The following is an 18,560-nucleotide window of genomic DNA, read 5'->3' on the forward strand; positions in this document are numbered from 1 at the left end:
TGCAGAAAGCTTGTTTGCAAGAGTGTGCACCAATGTGATTCCTTACCAAGCCAGTATTAACAGGTGCCTCATGATGTTATTTCCCAGGCACACTTCTGTGTTCTTCACCCAGGGGTGTTTTGTACTATAAGCCTTGAAGGAGTGTTTGAAATTCTTAGCCCCTTGCGACCAAGTGAAGATGCCCGGGCGCCAGGATGTTGTCTGATATCTCCACCATCTAGGGGTTCATGCCTGGGGCTCCTTGGATCTGGACAGTTTTCACACACTAATACCACATCCTGTATATAACCACATGTCAGTTATATTTTATATGCACAATCAGAATGAATTTCAGGAACCAAAATGCTTTTTCTGTGCAGCCGGAATAGGAGCGCTGAACAACATTATAGTCACTTGTTGTAGCTTGTACTTCACTTACTCCGCCCCAGTGCCCTGCTTGCAGTTATGAAGAATATTCTTACGTTATGAATGGTCCATGCCTAGGGCTTTTTTCAGCTGGAACTCCCTGGAACTCAGTTTTGGCATCTCTCAGGTGAGTTCTAGCACCTCTGAGGTAGGCACCATTGCTATTCTAAGAGGATGAGGGACGCATTCAGGGTGAGTTCTGGCACCACTTTTTCTAGAAAAATAGCACTGCATGCCACCAATAACAAAAAGAGGTAGGAGTCATCCAATATATATGTGGATAAAATGACTTTTCTTCCTTAAGTTCTCAGAGTTCTTAACCTAGCTCCAGATTGTCATCTGAACAAGCCAGGTGACAGTCAGTCATTTGAAAAACAAAATTTAGCTGTCTGGCCCCAAAATGGCAACTATAGACAATCTGTTTTGGCGACTGTAACCTTGGTTTAAGGAGCCATTTGGCACCTAGCTTATATAGCTGAGTTTCTAACACTGATGAGTGGCAGAAAGGCACAGCTGGGCTTTATGCTCTTCCAGTGTCTGTTGGTCTGCATTCTCTTATTCCATAATTGTATTGAAATCAGGCATGAAGTTGAGAATCACTTTCGTCCTAAAAGCTTAAAAACCCCTCTGCCCATGGCTATGAAGGCTTGCAATCATATGGGTTACGTGTGATGAAATCAGAGCAGCTGAGCAGGGCTGCTAAGTGTCACAGTTCCCTTCAAAGCAGAAAGTATGTTTTGCAAGTGAATGGACTTGCCAGAAATGCTGTAATTTGTCAGATGCAGTCCCTGCAACACCCTGCACAGAGAGCTGGGTGTTCATTCATTTTAACAACTTCCATGCTCATCTTGCTGATGCAAAAGCCAGGACTGTAGCTCAGTGATAGAGCACCCTTGGCAATATATTTTCAAACTGTTGTCCCTAGACCATAGTGGGGTCTGCAAGCTCCATTTGGGTGTTCTTAAGCAGTTTCAATGTGCAGTTCTTTAAAAAATGGCTTGTGTTTATATCTGTCAAGCTGTCTTGGTGGGGTGTGTGTGTCATTTTGAAGGGCAAAACAATCCTGTGCAGTAGTAACAGCAAATTCACTCTTCCAAAGTGGATCCTATCTATCGGGGTAACATCACGTGTGTGGGGCTGGTGGGTGAGAAATGGCCTCCTGACTAGAGATTCACCGCTCCTGCCCAATACACCTCTAATGGCACAGTTTGCATGCAAGGAGGAGGTATCTGTGGGCTTTCAGGCACTCCATGATTTGCAGATAGACAGCATTCCTTGCAGAGGGTGGGGCGAGACCCCCGCCCCTCAAAAGAGAACCCAGTGAGGACTGAGCATATTCAGTGCACTAAATATTGAAATTGGGGGGGGGGTGTGGAGAACAGAAAATCCAGGAATGGAGTTTGGGCATGGCTGGCTAGAACCCTGAACTAGAGCCCTCCGCACCTCAGCATCTTGCTCCAGGTTCCCCTTGTAATTCATAACAAAACAAAATGCTGGACTCAGTAGACCTTTTGCCTGATCTAGGCAGTTGTGTATGTATGAGAAGTGTTTGTGTATATAGCAGGAACAGCAGGCTCTGATATCTGCCTACATTTTCAGATCTGTCTTGCAGACAGGGGTGTCCTTTGTAATAGTGTAAACATGCTGAAGGATTCATTTTACATAAACCTCCTTGTGACTAAACTGGGTGTGGTGCTCAAATATTTCAAAAATGTCCCTGCTCCGTTTCCCCCTTTGCATTTATCCCTTGGACCAGCTATCCCTGGAAAGTGATCTGGCTTTGTATGACGGGCTTAGTTAACAAGTTTTTGTTGTGAGTGTAAAAGGAAGCAAAGCCCAATACTCACAAATCCTCAAAATAAATCCATTCTCAGACTGGACCTCCCCCCCCCAAAAAAAAAACCCGGCCCTAAGACATCTTACATAATTCTGTTGTTGCCTTTATATCTGTCAGGCTGTGATAAACCTGGTAATTGTGGCTTCACTTTCTGTTTTATCTAAAAGGGCAGTCTCCAGACCAATGTTTGGAGCACTTCAGGGTATGAAAACGTCCTTATTAAAGATGGGTGTTATTTTTTATGTCCTTGAGATGCACAACTTTCTTTCCTTGTCTCTTCCCTTAGACGATATGGCCTTAGGTGGGTCCCCATGGGAGCTTGTCTAGAGTCAGGCAATTGGACCTTGCAGCTCAGGATTGACTTTTCTGACAGGTAGTGCCTCTCCAGGAGTTCCAACGCTGCTCCTCGGCTGCAGCCTTTTCTACAAGTGCCATAATAACGTTGGTTTCACGTACGTTAGGAAAAGCTTCTGGAAACAAAAGTATCTTCAGTGGTTTCCAGGAAGTATAAAGAGTGTGTCCCACTCTTTATATCTCAACAGGGATTCTGTTCCAGAGGGCAGGGGAAGACATGGAAAGCCTAGAGCAGAAGTCTGGCCTTTCAGGAGCATCTCAACACCTGAAGTCAACATTATAGATGCTATTTGTTTTCTGCAATATTATTATCAAGCAATTATTAATAATATAAGTGTGTGTGTAAGATCTTCAAGATCAGTCTCCTAAAGCTACTTTGCCTGCTTTGGGAGGCATTAATGGCAAGCATGTTTGCCTCATACAATAAACAATAGAAGTTGTTACAGTAAGTGCCACGCTTTTTAACAGCAACCAAAAAAGAGGTGTCAGTGCTGTGTACCCCAAAGTACCCCCCGAAGAAAGTACTGCTTGAAATTGACTTGGAGAAGCACATAGGCATTGGTATGGCTTTTGCTTGCTTTCCAGATTGCTGGCCCAAGCCCCTTTGGGAGGCAGGGAGATATATGGAAGAAATGAATAAATACATAAATACATGCAAATGTGATATAAACGCAAATGTGATATAAATACACAGTTCCTTTAATTGCTTCTAGGAAGGCTGTGCCAAGGCTGGTTATGTGTTCATCATGTGACTGACCAATCTCAAGTTTTTTGGCAGCTGGCAAATTGGTGTTTATCCGCTGTAATTCTTCTCTTGCATTTTTCTTTGCAGCAAATGAGACAATCTTCTGGGATTAGAATTGCATCCCTTTTTCATCCTTGAAAATAGGTGGTTGTGTTGAAGTGGGATTTGCTGTACTTATGTTAGTAAGGAAGCCTGGATTTGCACCTTGCTGTTGACAGTGGCAAAGTGGTGGGAATCCCCTCTTCTCGCTGAGGCAGAGCTGTGAGACTGCAGAGCGAGAGATGGTGTCCTGCCGCTCAGAGTGGTTTTGTGCTCCAGGTTGGAATGCCGTTCTTCAAAGGAGAGACGCAAGCAAGCAGCTCTGTGGGGCTTGAGTAGACTTGCTGGGCCTCTGCTTTGATTTCACGGCAACTTAAACAGCCCAGGCCTGAACCAGTAGAAACAATCCAGGTGACTATTAAGCATTGCCTTAAGCAATTAAAACAGCAAGGTGGAGATTTCTTGGCTGGCTAGTGAGTTCCTAGCTTTGCCACTGAAGAGCTGGAGCACCCGAGACCATGGCACAGCCTGAATGCATACCTTTTGGCTGTACCTTGGTGGAGCATCATTAGCACATGCACACAAAACTTGTAAGCTTTGAGAGCAGGTACGTTTTCAGACATGTTTAATGAGCAGGGAAGCGAGAGCTAATGAGCATTTGCACAGAATGACAGTGATCTGCATTGCTCAGGCTGACATTAGGCTGTTGGGACAAGTCCAGTCTGCGCTGGCAGCGTTGGTTCTTCCTTCCAGCCAAGTAGCTTGAATTGCGTCCCAGAGCCTTGCTGTCCTGAGATGCTCAATGTCGTGATCATGCGCTCGGACACAGATTCCAAAAAGCATGAATGCGATAATTAGCATTTGAATCATAGGGTTGTTGGGTGAGGTGGGTGCACTTGAGAATGGCTTTCCCTCAAATAATCCTGGGAACTGTAGTTTGTAGGCTGCTGCAGACTGTAACTCTTTGATAAATGAACTGTTAAAGTGGTGTGGATGTGCTTTAAATGTGTGGTGCAGATGTGTCCTCTTCTGTTTGATTGCTGTTGGAGGATTTGAAGAGTTCTATCATGTTTCCACCCTCCACAATCTAAGGACTTATTTTTATACCTCATTGTCTTCTTCCTGAACCCTTTCCACTTTCTCTGTTTCAGAAATGGGGAACCTGTAGCTCTCCAGATAATGCTGAACCACGACTCCCATCATCCCTGACTATGACGGCTGGGGCTGGTGGAAGTTGAAGTTCAGAAACAACTCAAGGGCCTCAGGTTGGACACCCCGGACTATACTTTTTTTAGAAAGTGTGGCACCAGAGGGATACATCGTGTGCCAGAGGAGGTGTAGCTAGTGCGGAATAAAGTGACACCATTGATGCTCATGGCTTGGAAATGTGGTTCTTTTTCCTTCAAATCACATGTGCCTGTTGCCTTTTGCAGCTGCATCACACTTCAGGCTTAGCTTGTGTGCTAGCTGTAATCTCACAATTATTTTCATATGTTTGAGCTCAGGCCTAGACAGAGAGGACACTCCAGAACAATAGGTTTGATTGCTGAGTCACTGTGGATGCCACAATACAATACAATACCAGGATTTGTTTTTGCTCTCTGGGGCTAATTTACACTGCAGCTTTTTCTCCAAGCAGCTCAAGGTGGCCTACATGCTTCTCCCCCTCAGAGAGTGAGGAACTGGCGCAAGGGCACCCAGTGAGCTTCACGGCTGAGTGGGGATTCGGACCCTGGTCTCCCAGGTCCTACTCTGACAGTAACTGGTGCATGAGACATGCAGTCAGCACCCAGACTTGCTTTTTCTCTGTGTTCTGTGTTCAGTGCACTGCCACCTGCTGAGCAAAATAATGGCAATACTGATAATAATGTAATTCTGGGGTGTGTGCAGAGTGTAGGTTGGGATGAGCTCCTCTGTAACAATCCCTGATTTTAGACAGGTGTTTCTCAACCAGGTAGGCATATATAAATACTTGGGTGCGGGTGTCAGGGTTTCCCCCCAATATGTGTACAATATAAGTAGGGGAGGGGGGAATACAAATTTCAATTCTCATAATTTTTCAGTCTTTTCCAAAATTCATATATAGTAATTAGGCAGGCTGTGGGGTTTTTATCTTCTGCTTTCATCAAGGTGTGGCCTCAACGAATGCTAGGTATGATAAGCTTCCTGTTTGGAAGTCGTGCTGATTCTTCCTTGCCAAAGCCTGCTCTTCATTTTAATGATTCCCGCTTTAGTGCCATGCTTTGGGCCAGTTTACCTGGGACAGAAGCCACGTTAAAGGATCTGAAACTTCCAAGCTCCCCCAGATTCCTTTTTTAAAATGGTGCCAGATTTGCTATTTTACAAGAGGGAAGTTTGAGTGAAGATTGCACATTTTGTTGGAGGAGCAACAATTTCATATCTGTGCCAACTAGATCTGATGATGTTAATTTATAGTTTGTCACTTAGCCCTGGTACTTGATCTTCTGCTGCTTCTACCCCAAACCATTTCCCAGCATGATTAAATTAAAATTGGCTTTTGCACAACAGGCCCAGAATAATGTGGCTCTGAAACCACAGAAGGCGCATGCTTTGTCCTACTCATTTCTACTCTTGTTTAAAGTGGGTGCTCATTACTGAGACATGCGAGCAAGTACATACAGTTCTCGTGTGCAGCTTCTGTTGTATTGAGAGTAACAGCAATAAAGTTCTCAGGGTCCGGGTTTTGTGGGGAGAGAGTGCTATCCTGTTTGGCTGAGTTATAGCGCCCCCTGCTGGCGCACGGTTGGAGCCTGTGTGTAAGGTTCCTTGGCTTATATATTTATTTTTAAAACAGGTCTTCACAGATTAGGAGTTCTTTTTTAAAAAAATAAATTTTTATTAAGATTTTAAAGATTACAGAAAAAAAAGAAATAGAAGTAATAACAATCAAAGAAAAAACGAAAAAACAGTACATATATATAAAAAAATCATCAAAAACCATAAAACAGAAGAAAAAAGATAAAAAAACAAGTCAAACCTGTACATCACTTGCTCACATTCACTTATTTCCTTGACCTCCTCACACCTCCCATTTTTGTATTCTAATTCAATTTGTTATTTCAGCAAATCCTTCCAACCATATTTTTATCTTAATAATTTGTCTTAATATACTATAATTTTACATTCTCTCTTTCACCAACTCATTTTTACTTAATCCTTTATGTCATTTCTACTAAAACCACATAATTTTCTTTTCCCAACATCTCTAGCAATCCTTAATTTTGCAATATTTTTGAAGATAAACTTTGAATTTTTTCCAATCTTCTTCCACCGACTCTTCTCCTTGGTCCCGGATTCTGCCAGTCACACAGATTAGGAGTTCATAGCTCCTCCAGGACTGCCTTGTTCCACATGAACCAACCTGGACATTGTCTGAGTCCCGGCTTCATATGCCAACTCAATAAGGGGCCTGTTCCGTGATAGCTCCCTGTTTGGGGAATGCTCCCCCAGGAGAGCATGCCTGGCACAGTCACTGGCTGTTTTTAGGCACCAGGCAAAACCTTTCTTATTCACCCAGGCATGTTGTGTTTAACTGGGAAGGTAGCTAGAGATGGCAATCTCTGTTGCAATCCTCTTTCAAGTGGACTAGGTAGCGCTTTTCCTTTCAAATGCACTGTCAGTTGAGTAGTTTTATTCTGTTTTGTTTTGCTGCTGAGTGTAATGGCTTTGTTTTATTGGTGTGGCTGCCTTTGTGGCACTTGAGTGCAAAAATGCATAGATAGATAGATGATAGATAGATAGATTAGATTAGATTAGATTAGATTAGATTAGATTAGATTAGATTAGATTAGATAAAAAAGCTCAGTGGCAGAACCTGGTGCCCTCAACTTAATCCTGGGGGCCGTCAAGGGCTGCTTTCCTCATGCTTCTTCACTTCTCTCCTTCTAGACCCGAATGCAGAGTTTGCAGCCCGACCCCAAAGCCCAGTACAGAAGTGTGTTTGAGGCCCTGAAGAAGATGATCCAGACGGAAGGCTTCTGGAGACCCTTGCGAGGGATCAACGTGACTGTGGTGGGAGCCGGCCCAGCGCATGCCCTGTACTTTGCCTGCTATGAGAAAATGAAACGGAGTTTCAGTGACATTATTCGCCACGGAGGGAACAGCCACCTGGCCAACGGTATATTGACATAACCAGCCCAGGGTGCCATCCTGGTCCCTTGCCTCTCAAACGGTGTACTTTTTTCTTGCGCTCTGGCATCTTCCGCCTGCATTTCTGCTTCTGGAAAAAAGACGCTGGGAAGACTCCGCCGGTGGCCGCCTAAGTGCTCTCTTGCTGCGTTCAACTCCTTGTCTGTTTTCCACAGGCATCAGCAGTGTTAGAGTCTCGTGTATGAAGAATACAGAAGTTACGTAGTGCTCCAGAGCCCCTAAAAGTTAGATGTTGGAGAAGCATTTGACCCTGAGCAACTCTGGTTGGGGCCATAGGAAGCAGATACTTGAAGCAACTTGTTGGTCAAGCTTGGGCAGCCCTCTAGGGAAGCAGGTTCTTAGGGCTTTTTTGGGGGGGGGGGTGAAATTGCTTCTGCTTCTAAATCAGTATCTAATCTTATTAAATCTATCCATTGCACTTATATATTGCCTTTCTGCCAGGGCACCGAAGACGCAGTGGTTGCTGGTGCCTTTGGGACACTGTAGGGCAGGAGGCAGGGAGATCAACAGTAAGTGCAGCCAGAGCCGCTCTAGTTTTGCCCCATCCTCTGCCTCCCTGCTAAGTTTTATAGGGCAACACTGAGACTAGGGAGGAGGAGGAGGAGGAAGCTGACAGGCATGGCCACCCCTTAGACAGGTTTCAAGTAGAAAGGCAGGCTAGTTGGGGGCTGGCTGACGGCAGACGGGTTGGTGGGGCAGTGCCCTGTTCACCCTAAGACAGTGGTTTTCAACCTGCGTGCTGTGTCACCCTGGGGTGCCTTGAATGATGGTCAGGGCTGCCGTGGGCAACACTGGCCTCTGTCCCTCTTTCCTACCCTCCCTCCTCTGATGCCCTCTTGTGTCTCTGCCTCCCAAAGGCTTGCACAGCTGTTTGTGGCTGTAGCCCTGGCTACAAGCTTCCCAGGTGAATGGTATTCTGGGGCTGGCCAGGGGTTGCTGGTTGCCAGGAGCTGAGGCGGCCTTGCAGTAAGCAAGCAAGTGGGTGAGGGAGCTCAGCCAGCCAGTTCTCCAGCCCTTGCTGTTGGGAATGGACAGACAAGTGCCAGGCCCCTGTGGGGCAGGGGAGGGGCAGCTCAGAGAGGGAACACTTCACAAGGGCGGGTGTTTGAAAAAGGGTGAGGGGCTGCCAGCTCTGCAGGCAAGCAGGGACATAACTGGGCTCCTGAGCCCCACAGGGATGCCACAGAAAGAATGTAGTTGGTCAAGGGAGCCATGGACTCAAAAAGGTTGAAAACCTCTGCCCTAAGGAATCAGCCTCTGTTGCCAAGGTGGCTTAGAATTCTGAATCACTAAAACAAGTGATCTATAGCATAAAGTTGGCTGGAGGAGCAGTCCAAGCAGAGAAGGTCCTGATTTTCTTTGTCTGCCTGCCTGCCTGCCTCTCTTGGCTGTCATCTTCAGAAGCTTAGGTTCTGGTCTAGGCAGCCAAATGCCTTTGTTCTTGCTTCACCCCCAGTATTTGGAGGTATCTGACCTTTCTTTTGGGAGGTTTTATTTGGGGCCTGTGCTGATATTCCCACTCTTGAGGGAACTATAGTAATAACCCATGGAATAAATTCTTCACTCTCTGAATTTGCACCTGCCTGGCTTTGTAACCACAGATTGATGGATTAATGTAGAAAAACATCCAGTTTAAATGCAGTCAGTGTATAGTATTATGCAGGGTGTTTTTTAAATATATATATATATAGTGTGCCTCTGAAATATTATTTAATATGCAGAAATCAGTTTTAAGGAATCCAGTGATATAGCAGATGCAGACAGTGGGTCGCTTTCAACTAACTTATACTCAGAGTAGGCCCATTAAAATGAATGGACCCAAGTCAGCTTTGTGTATTAATTTCAGTACGTCTACTCTGAGCAGGTCCCTCTTTGGATACAACCCAGTGTCTCTTCAGGTACAAAGTTGCCCATGGCCATTTCAGGGGACAAGTCAGCTATTGCTGGCTGTGTGGCCAGTCACAACCTAATGAACTGTGTCTTCTGGGGAATCTCTCTCATACCCCAACATTATAATTATATATTTATTTATCCCCTGCCTTTCCCCTCACATTTAAGGATTGTTTGAATGGAGCATCACTCAGCATATTTCCCTTGCTCAGAATGACAACATGACGCCATAGCCACAGAAAAATAATGGAGGGATTAAAAACTTAAAAAACAACAGTGTTCTGAAACAAATAGGGTTTATTTATTTTCAGTTGATCCAATTGGGACACTTTAAAAAAGTGTTTTAAATAGCATGTCATGGCTGTACATAATCTTAATAATGTTATGTTTTACATTTCCAGTATCATATTTGAAATATGTTAAGACTTAATTCAGAAATGCAAATTGGGAGTGCAAATAAGAATGCGTCTTTTGTTGAGTGTCTTTTGAGGTTTATCTTCTTGTGTTTTGGTTTGAGATTGCGGTTGCTCCCCCCCCCCCACCGCTGACTTTTTCATAACAACTTCGTCATAGGTAGGTGTACCTGGAAGTCATTATGGGCAGGTAGACAGTTTAAAACACAGACTTGCTTTGCACAACTGCACAGATGGGTTTCATAAGAAGGAACTGCCAAAGAACCATTCTTCCCCCAGATGGTCTCTTATAAGTTGCTGCGCTGTATTTTTGCAAATGGTGAATGCTTTCATATGTCTCCTGTGGCTTTTTTATATAAAAGCGTTGTGGGGGCTGTTTTTCTTTTTCTTTTTAAAAGGAGCAATGTGATTCCTGATGATGTTGCATAAATAAGGGTGATTATGTATTGTGCATTCAATGTATTGCTCAAAGGAAAGGCGGATTGTTGAGGATTGATTTGTGAAAGGGGACTTGTCTTTTTTGTATGTTTGTGCAGGAATGGCTGGGAGCTTAGCTACCCTACTCCATGATGGTGTTATGAATCCAGCTGAAGGTAATGCCCGCGCGCCTATCGATGGTTCCGTGGTGTGGAGAGGAGGAAAGGAGAATTAAAATTGCCAGGAACCCATAAGACCTACATAGTGCTTTGAATTGTTTTTTCATTTTAGATTGTTTTATTGTTGATCCCCCCCCAAGAGTTTTTATGGGAAACTATTCACAAATGGAGTCAAATAAGTAAATGAAATGTTGCAGATTGGAAGACACAGGCAGCTCAGCATTGTCAGTACTGACTGGCAAATGACTCCCAAATTTCTGCGAGGGTCACCTGGGAATTGAAACGGTACATTCAGAGCAATTACATTACTTTTGTTTCAGAAAGGGCAACTCCAGCTCCCATCACGCCATGCTTTTAAGATACCACTTTAAACAGCCACGGCTTCCATCCAAGAATTCTGGGAGCTATAGTTTGTTAGGGGTGCCAGTAGATAGTCCCGATTACCCTCACAGAGCTACAGTTCTCAGAGTTCCTTGTGAAGAGGCATTGATTGTCAAACCATGCTGGAAATGATAGCTCTGTGAGGGGAATAGGGGTCTCCTAAAAGCTCTCAGCTTCCAGCATTTGTTGGGGGAAGCCATGACTGTTTAAGGTGGCACCATAGTGCTGTAAAGGTAAGGTCTGAATGTGGCCTCTGTCTGATACAGACACTTTTGTGACTGACAAATGTCCCCGCTTGGCAGCCTTGAGAATCCAAATGAAATCTACTTTAAACTTGACAGTGGATTGGGTGATTGATATTTAATCTGCCAGATACTTTAGTGTATTTGGCTTTGTAAGTTTAAAATTTTAAACTTTTCAGATCTTGTAATTCTGAAATTAAACTTTTGGGACTTTGTCTTACTCAAATATATTATCTGGGAAATTACAATGGCCATAATTTACTATTCTGTTATTGGTTGGTATGCAGCTCCGAAATCTGTGAATTGCATCTAATTTGGCTTTTCTTATTTCTTTTGTTTCCCTGCTCGGGGGGCACCCAACACCTCGCTGTGCCTTCCTGCCCACTGAGCCAGTGGTGAAGCAGCGCATGCAGATGTACAACTCTCCGTACAAGACGGTCCTGGAGTGCATCCGGACGGTGCATCGGACGGAGGGGATGGGCGCTTTCTACCGGAGCTACAGCACCCAGCTCACCATGAACATCCCCTTCCAAGCCATTCACTTCATGACCTATGAGTTCATGCAGGAGCAGATCAACCCCTGCCGGCAGTACAATCCGAGCACGCACATCATATCGGGGGCTGTGGCTGGGGCTGTGGCGGCCGCCGCCACGACTCCCCTGGATGTCTGCAAGACTCTCCTCAACACACAAGAGAACATGGTGTTGAGTTCTGTGAACGTTAGCGGACATCTCTCCGGAATGGCCAATGCCTTTAGGACAGTGTACCAGCTGGGGGGCATCGCTGGGTATTTTAAGGGGGTCCAGGCAAGGGTGATATACCAGATGCCTTCAACTGCCATTTCCTGGTCTGTGTATGAATTCTTCAAATATGCACTTACAAAGCGTGAATTGGAGAAAGGGACGCCGTGCTGACATGTCCTGGTGCTGCAGCTGCAACCCAGAACCTCTGAGACGGCAGAGTCCCTTTGTGGGGGTGCTGGAATTCTCCAGGGCTCTTTATGTGACTGTGTAAAGGTTTCTGGTAGATTCACCCCTGGGGTCTGCTGTGTGTGTGTGTGTGTTTTCTTAGATGCTAGAGAAATTGATTCTGTACCTTCCCCCCTGCTTTTGTTAAACCATATTGTGCAAGGATTGTTTGGCTTGAACAAGTATTTATACTTTTATTTGGAGTTTATAACTGTGACCAGTTTGTACAGGGTTCTACAAGGCCTACTTGTTTCTGCCTTGAAGTGCTTTTGAGGGCTGCCCCTGAGGGGCAAAAAGAGTTCTTGTGGATTGGACTTCCCCCTCTTTGAAAATGTAAAAGATTGAGCCTTTTAGCTGAACAAAGTTCTATATAGAGAAATTATGCAATATAAATTGATGGATAATGTTTATCCCTTTATTTTTCTATATCAATGAGTTGGGTGGCTTTTAAGAGTTTTAACAGCTGAACAAGAGTTCTTTGTGTGTGTGTGTCAGAAGAGGCTTCTGCACTATTTTGAAAAATTGTGAATAGCATTATCCCCACCCCTCTTAAACCAGAATGGCTTTAATCATCACTTCTTGTCCAGTGTCATAGTTGTAAAGAATTCTCAATCCTTAAACAGCTCCTTAAATTCTCCTGAAACTGGATACTCAAAGAGGCGTAGGACTTTGAAATCTTAAGAAACTGCCTTATGTGAGTCATTTCCCTTTTAATGTATTGGGATCGGTAGGCACTTCTGGAAACCACTTTTGACCAATACCGAGTAGAAGACCAAGAGTACGTAGTTTTGCATAAAACTGTGTTTTAGCAAACCCTTAAATGCCTCTGATGGTACTTTAAAACCAAATTGCATCTCAGTTTCTGAACAGGTGTTGTGTGACTTTTCCCCACTAAGACCCCTGTGCCTGATGTGCACAAATGTCCAAAACCTTTTGCAGTTGTGTGTGTGTGTGTGTTTGCAAATTTCACTCCTGCAAGTGTGCTGAGGGGTGGGGCATCAGTTTACATTTCCTTAGGAAAACTTGCCTTGAATCACTTCTTAGTTTTTGTTTTTTTTTTAAAAAAAAGGAAAAGGCAAAAAAGACTGACAAGAAAAGGCAGCTCTTTGTTGCGGTACAGTTATAATGCCTCTTAACCAAAAAGCCTTTGCAGAGGCAGAGACAAACTTCACTCCCCGCCCCCTCCCAAAAGAGAGAGTGGTGATGTTGCTCTTGGCCCTCTGGCCTGTACAAATGAAGGTATGTAAAGTTAGTTCTAGCACTTGTCATAGCTTTGTGTCTGCTTTTTTATGAACATGTACAACTTTTGTGCTGTCCCAGAAACGTTTTGTCCATACAAAGAGTACAGTTTACAGTGGTACCTCTAGTTACGAACTTAATTCGTTCCGGAGGTCCGTTCTTGACCTGAAACTGTTCTTAACTAGAGGCGTGCTTTCGCAAATGGGGTCTCTTGCTGCCGCTGCACTGCTGGCACACAATTTCCGTTCTCATCCTGGGGCAAAGTTCTCAACTCGAGGTAACTCTTCCAGGTGAGCGGAGTTCATAACATGAAGCATTTGTAACCTGAAGCGTTTGTAACTCGAGGTACCACTGTATTTTTATTTTATATATATAGTTAGCAAATCAGGATTGCAACTGGATGGTCCCGTTTGTTGTGTGCTACACATCCCTGTATGTGGAAAATGTACAATTCTAAAGCAAGATGCCGTATTGGCCCGAATATAAGCCACACTTCCCCCCCAAATTCCAACCATGAAAAGTTAAAGTGCGGCTTAAATTTGCAACCTTACAGAAGTTGGCTTTTATGACATCGCTGCTGAAACAGCTGTGCTAGGTCTGTGGCCCTGCCTTGCCTTCCAGGGCCGGAATGGAGAGAGCGCCCCCCCCCCGATGCCACCACGAGGGCTGTCGGGGGTGTGGGACAATGGTACTCATCCCGACTGGGGCTCCCAAGCCTCCCCAAGCCGTCAGGGGGAAAGGGGGGGGGGGAGGCCGCTGGCAAAGCAGCACAGCTCCCCCCCCCCAGGAAGCATCCACGGAGTGTGGGGGAATGATACCCGTAGGATTTTCTTCTACATTTGCCATTTACGGGTGTGAGTGCCTGCAGAATTTTAAGGGAGCGGCTTATATTTGGGTATTTTCTTCTTTCCCCCCTTTGAATTTTAAAGGTGTGGCTTATTTGCAAGTGTGGCTTATATTTGGGTCAATACGGTACTTAGAAAAGAAGAAGAAATCCTGTTGGGATTTAACTGAACAATATATAAGAAATAATTGTAACGGGCTGCCTCTTCCAAAGTACCTGGGTCTATACACTTTATAAATAATAGTTATTTATAAATAGCAGCTATTTCATAGTAATCTTAATGCACTTGGTGGTCTGGCTGCAGATCAGCCTGATGGGAATGGTAGTTCCATACACCTGGTGGGCGCCATGTGGATGAAGGCTGCTCCAAGTCTATGGGTTGTAGATGGTTGCTTTTGTGCTTGAAAGTGCCAAAGCTCAACCTGATCACTTTAATTATAAATACTAATACATAACTGCTTCAGATTATTCCAGTCGTCTGCTTCCTCAGCAGCGAGAAGTGAAACAAAAATACCTCAGAGGTTCCTTTTCTTTCTTTGGTGGGTTATGGTGGGCTTAGAGCTGCTGCTGCTCATTTGCATATTGGCTGCTACCTTTTGCCGCCATCCAAAATCTTTCTAATCAGTGCTTTTTTGCAGGGGGAAGAGTGCAGAAAAGACCCAAAAGGTGCCGGTACTCATATCTTTAAAAAGAACCATGAGTTTCAGTACAAAATGGCTGCCATGGGCAGGGGGAAAAGGTGATGGTACTCCATTCTGGTCAGTACGGTCACAAAAAAGCACTGTTTATAATATATTTGTGGCAGAACTACAGGGTTTGCGTGATATGGGGCTGATTCTTGAAAGAGCACCCCATGTAAATTTCCTCTCCATCTCCCCACCTCATCCTGACATGGTCAGTAGGGTCACCTTTACCATGTTGTGATTGTATGTCCACACAGCACAGGCGCCTGATCTCACCACTTGGGGGAAGTGTTCCTACTGGGATGGGCAGTCTGGGAGTAACTGACACAAGTGTTGTCTTCAGGGTTGGGCGCAACACGGAGGTCTGCCCTAGAACTTGACGTGGTCACTGGCCAAAGTACTGCATCTGGAATTGCCCTTTACTTGACAGGGATGATCATCTGCATTCTGAAGGTGTCCTAAGGTCTTCCTGTGGAGGGATAACCAGTCTGAAAATGGCATCCTGCCATTTGATGGTTATATCAGACAAATTTTGATCTCCCCTCACCCTGCTGTGGCATTTTTTTTTTATTTAGGTGGGTTTCTCTCTTCCGTGTGTGTGTGTGTGTGTGTGTGTGTGTGTGTTTGTATTCCCTGGCAAAAAGAGGATTCTGTTCCTGGTGGTCAAATATTGATTGTAGAGGTGCACAGTTGAATTTGTAAAACACCTCTTGAATCACTACTTAAGCATTTTCAAAATCGTGTGTCTCTTGCTTCTCGGCTTTCTTAGCATATATGTTTGGAGCAGAAGGAGGTTTTGGGTGGTATGCCACTGTATCCTACACAGAGTAGACCCATTGAAATTAATGAACCTAAGCTAAACATGTCCATTAACTACAATGCTTCTACCCCGAGTAAATATTGAATTTGTTGTCAAGCTTGCACTAAGTTTAAAAACCATTCTGATAATACTTCTCACTGAATGATTTCCAGGAAGCTGAAGGATTTTTTTAAAGGTACCACTCAATACCTTCAGTCAAATGTTCTTCTGCAATATACTTGCATGCTGGTTTTCATTGCCCTTCTGAATACAGGCACTGATCACTTGGATAGAAATGCAGACAGCAGTCCCAGCATACATTTAGTAACTTGGCCCTTGAGTAACTTTCTATTATTGGGGAATAATCTTTGCTGTTGCCTTTTTGGAGATGTATGAGAGCTAGAGGCACGTTGGCTAAAAGCAGGGTTAGTGCATTGCTTGACTGGGGAAAACAGAATTATTATAGCAGCTACTGCTGGAAGACGAATGTGTGTGCATCATGGCTAGTTGCCTGTTTCTTCAACTGAAAATGGACATTAGGTTGCAAAACCAATAGGATTATTTTTCATTAGCAGTGTGTATGTAGCATTTTCAGCCTTTGGAATGTAGAGGTAAAAGACATTCCCGAGTGTCATACAAACCAGAGGAGAGTTTAGCAATAACCTTGGTCTTGAGGACTGAAATTTAAAATTGATTTCTACACCTGTCCCAGCATGTCAGGCAGAAGACTAGGCTAGGTTCCTGTACAGTCTAGATTTCTTTGCCAATAGAATTTTTGTACGGACACGGGTGGGAAACCTGTGGCCCTCCAGATATTGGACTCCCGCTCCTGTTAACTCTACCAGTGCCCATTCTAGATGGGAGTGATGGGAGTTTTAGTGCAACAACATCTGGAGGTTCCACCGCACTTGATATATAATGTAAACCTCCCTCTTACATTCTGAAGTGCTACAGCCCAGACATGGGTTCAGCAGAATGCTCAGAACTAGGGCAAGTATTCATGGCCAGTTGTTTCCACCTTTGAATAGTATGGATGCAGCCTCACCTGCCCTGCTCAATGCCTTACTACAAGCTGCTTTTGAAAACCCCTCCTTTGTTGGATGTGTATGTTTGCACAGGGCTTGCCTTGGATGAACTGTGCACAGAACTAGTGACATAGCTTTTTTGAACTGGACCCAACTTTCTATTCGTAGATCAGAGTTGCTTATGCCCAAGCGACTGGTGGATAACCACAGGTCTTCCACTACAGGAAATGCTGCAAGGGTCTGTAGCATGTTGGTTATGCCACATGCCTGCTTAATCACTGCACATTTTAAAAAAATTTATGCACAAAATCCTCTGTCACAAGAAAGTGTGAAGCAGTCTCCCAGTCGACTTGGAAAATAGGCCTCTGGGAAAAGCAGTTTGGAATCAGCTCACGCATTGACTAGTGGTGTGATTGAAAATGAAGCAGCACAAGCTAGCCAATCAGGGATCCAGTTTACAGCCGCATCTCTGCTTGCTAATGTTGCAGAACGCATGCATGAGAAGGCAGAAGTTGTGGGAGGGAGATCTGTAGCCGTGTCCCTTATGCTGCTGCCGTTAATACATGCCTGTGACCTTAAGGACAGTAACAGTCTAAAATCAACCAAATATAACTGACCCAGCCCAAAGTTCTGCTGGATAGTATTTTTTATTCTATTGGGAATATGATTCAAAATACAAAAGACGCATGGGGGTGGGGGCTTGCTGGACCCTCCTTCTGGCTATGTTCCAGCCCTACGTGTGCACACCAGCAGTGGCTCCTGAGGTCATTTTCCCTAGCCAGATTGTAATTCTGTAAGAAGGCGTGTGTGCGTTTTAGGGGTAGAATGGGGAGGGCTGGGTTCAGGAGCCTCGCCATCATGTTTTCTGCTTTAAACCTCACCAGCCACTGTGCACACAATTGGGGACAGGCTTACATTTAAAGACTGGTCTCCCTTGATGCCTATTTGATTTGATTTCCTTGCAATCTAGTTCAGAGGTTAGGATGTCCCCATGAACTAGGCTGGCTTCTCAGAAGCTAATCTGTGAAGCATCTGGGGAAGATTCTGACAGCCACCAGTGGGATGGTCTCTGAGTGCAGTCTTCATTTTAAAAAAAAATAAAAAAACCTGAATACTCATGAATGACCAGTGTCTGGGACTGGAGCTCCCCTTCTAAAGCAGAGTAGGAAATGTGTTCCCCAGGGATACAGACTACACCTGCCATCATTCCTGACCATTGCTCATGGTGGCTGAGGCTGATGGGCATGGGGAGCCTGATGACATCTGGGGGGGGGGGGCGACTCGCTCCCTGCCTCTGCTCTAAAGCCATCTTCAGCTATGCCATGTCTTGGCTTAAGAAATTAAAATATTCTAGCAGCTAAAGTTTTTTGAAAGGTCTTTAAGAAACAAAGCAGACAAGTGCACACATTGCTGCTTTGCATGCTATAAACGCACATTTATTTTTTAAAAAACAAGGGTGGATTTTTAAAAATTGATATTTTGTTCTTCTAAAATTGCCTTTTTATGTATTTACCAATGTCTACTTTTTAAAAGAATGTTTCTACATATATGTATATGTATATATTTAACAGGGGAGAAAGATGTTTTTCTGAGAAATGCTGCTACAGTTAAAACACTGGAGCTTAAGAAATAAAAGTATTTGATCTGATTTCCATATGCATGTATTTTGTGTTTGATTTTTTTTGGGAGGGGGAGGTAAATGGTAACTAGGAACTTATACTCAAGTTGTCTGGAGCAGAATTCTGCAATATGTTAATTATATTTTATCCCACCTACCTCCAAGGATCCCAGGGCGGTGTTACATTTTCTTTTCCCCACATCCCTGTGCGGTAGAGCAGGCGCAGTGAATGACTGACCCAAAATTACTCGGTGAGCTTCATTGCTGGGGGTGGGGTGGGATTTGAACCTGGGTGTCCTCTGATCATCACAA

The 18,560-nt window shown here is 44.4% G+C and overlaps 1 protein-coding gene across 3 annotated transcripts in view; it reads left to right on the forward strand.

The window, feature by feature from the left end:
- SLC25A37 (solute carrier family 25 member 37) overlaps positions 1-18,286 on the forward strand; it is a 38,410-nt gene extending 20,124 nt beyond the window's left edge. For all 3 annotated transcript variants that reach the window (XM_081843355.1, XM_081843357.1, XM_081843356.1), the window contains 3 exons: positions 7,290-7,518; positions 10,390-10,446; positions 11,466-18,286. In XM_081843355.1, coding sequence (XP_081699481.1) covers positions 7,290-7,518; positions 10,390-10,446; positions 11,466-11,986 — 807 coding nt within the window. In that variant the 3' untranslated portion in view covers positions 11,987-18,286. The remainder of the gene's footprint in view (positions 1-7,289; positions 7,519-10,389; positions 10,447-11,465) is intronic.
- Positions 18,287-18,560: the final 274 nt, after the last annotated feature.

Source organism: Podarcis erhardii (assembly GCF_964252035.2).
Source record: "Podarcis erhardii genome assembly, chromosome: 16".
In the NCBI taxonomy this organism is placed as follows: domain Eukaryota; kingdom Metazoa; phylum Chordata; class Lepidosauria; order Squamata; family Lacertidae; genus Podarcis; species Podarcis erhardii.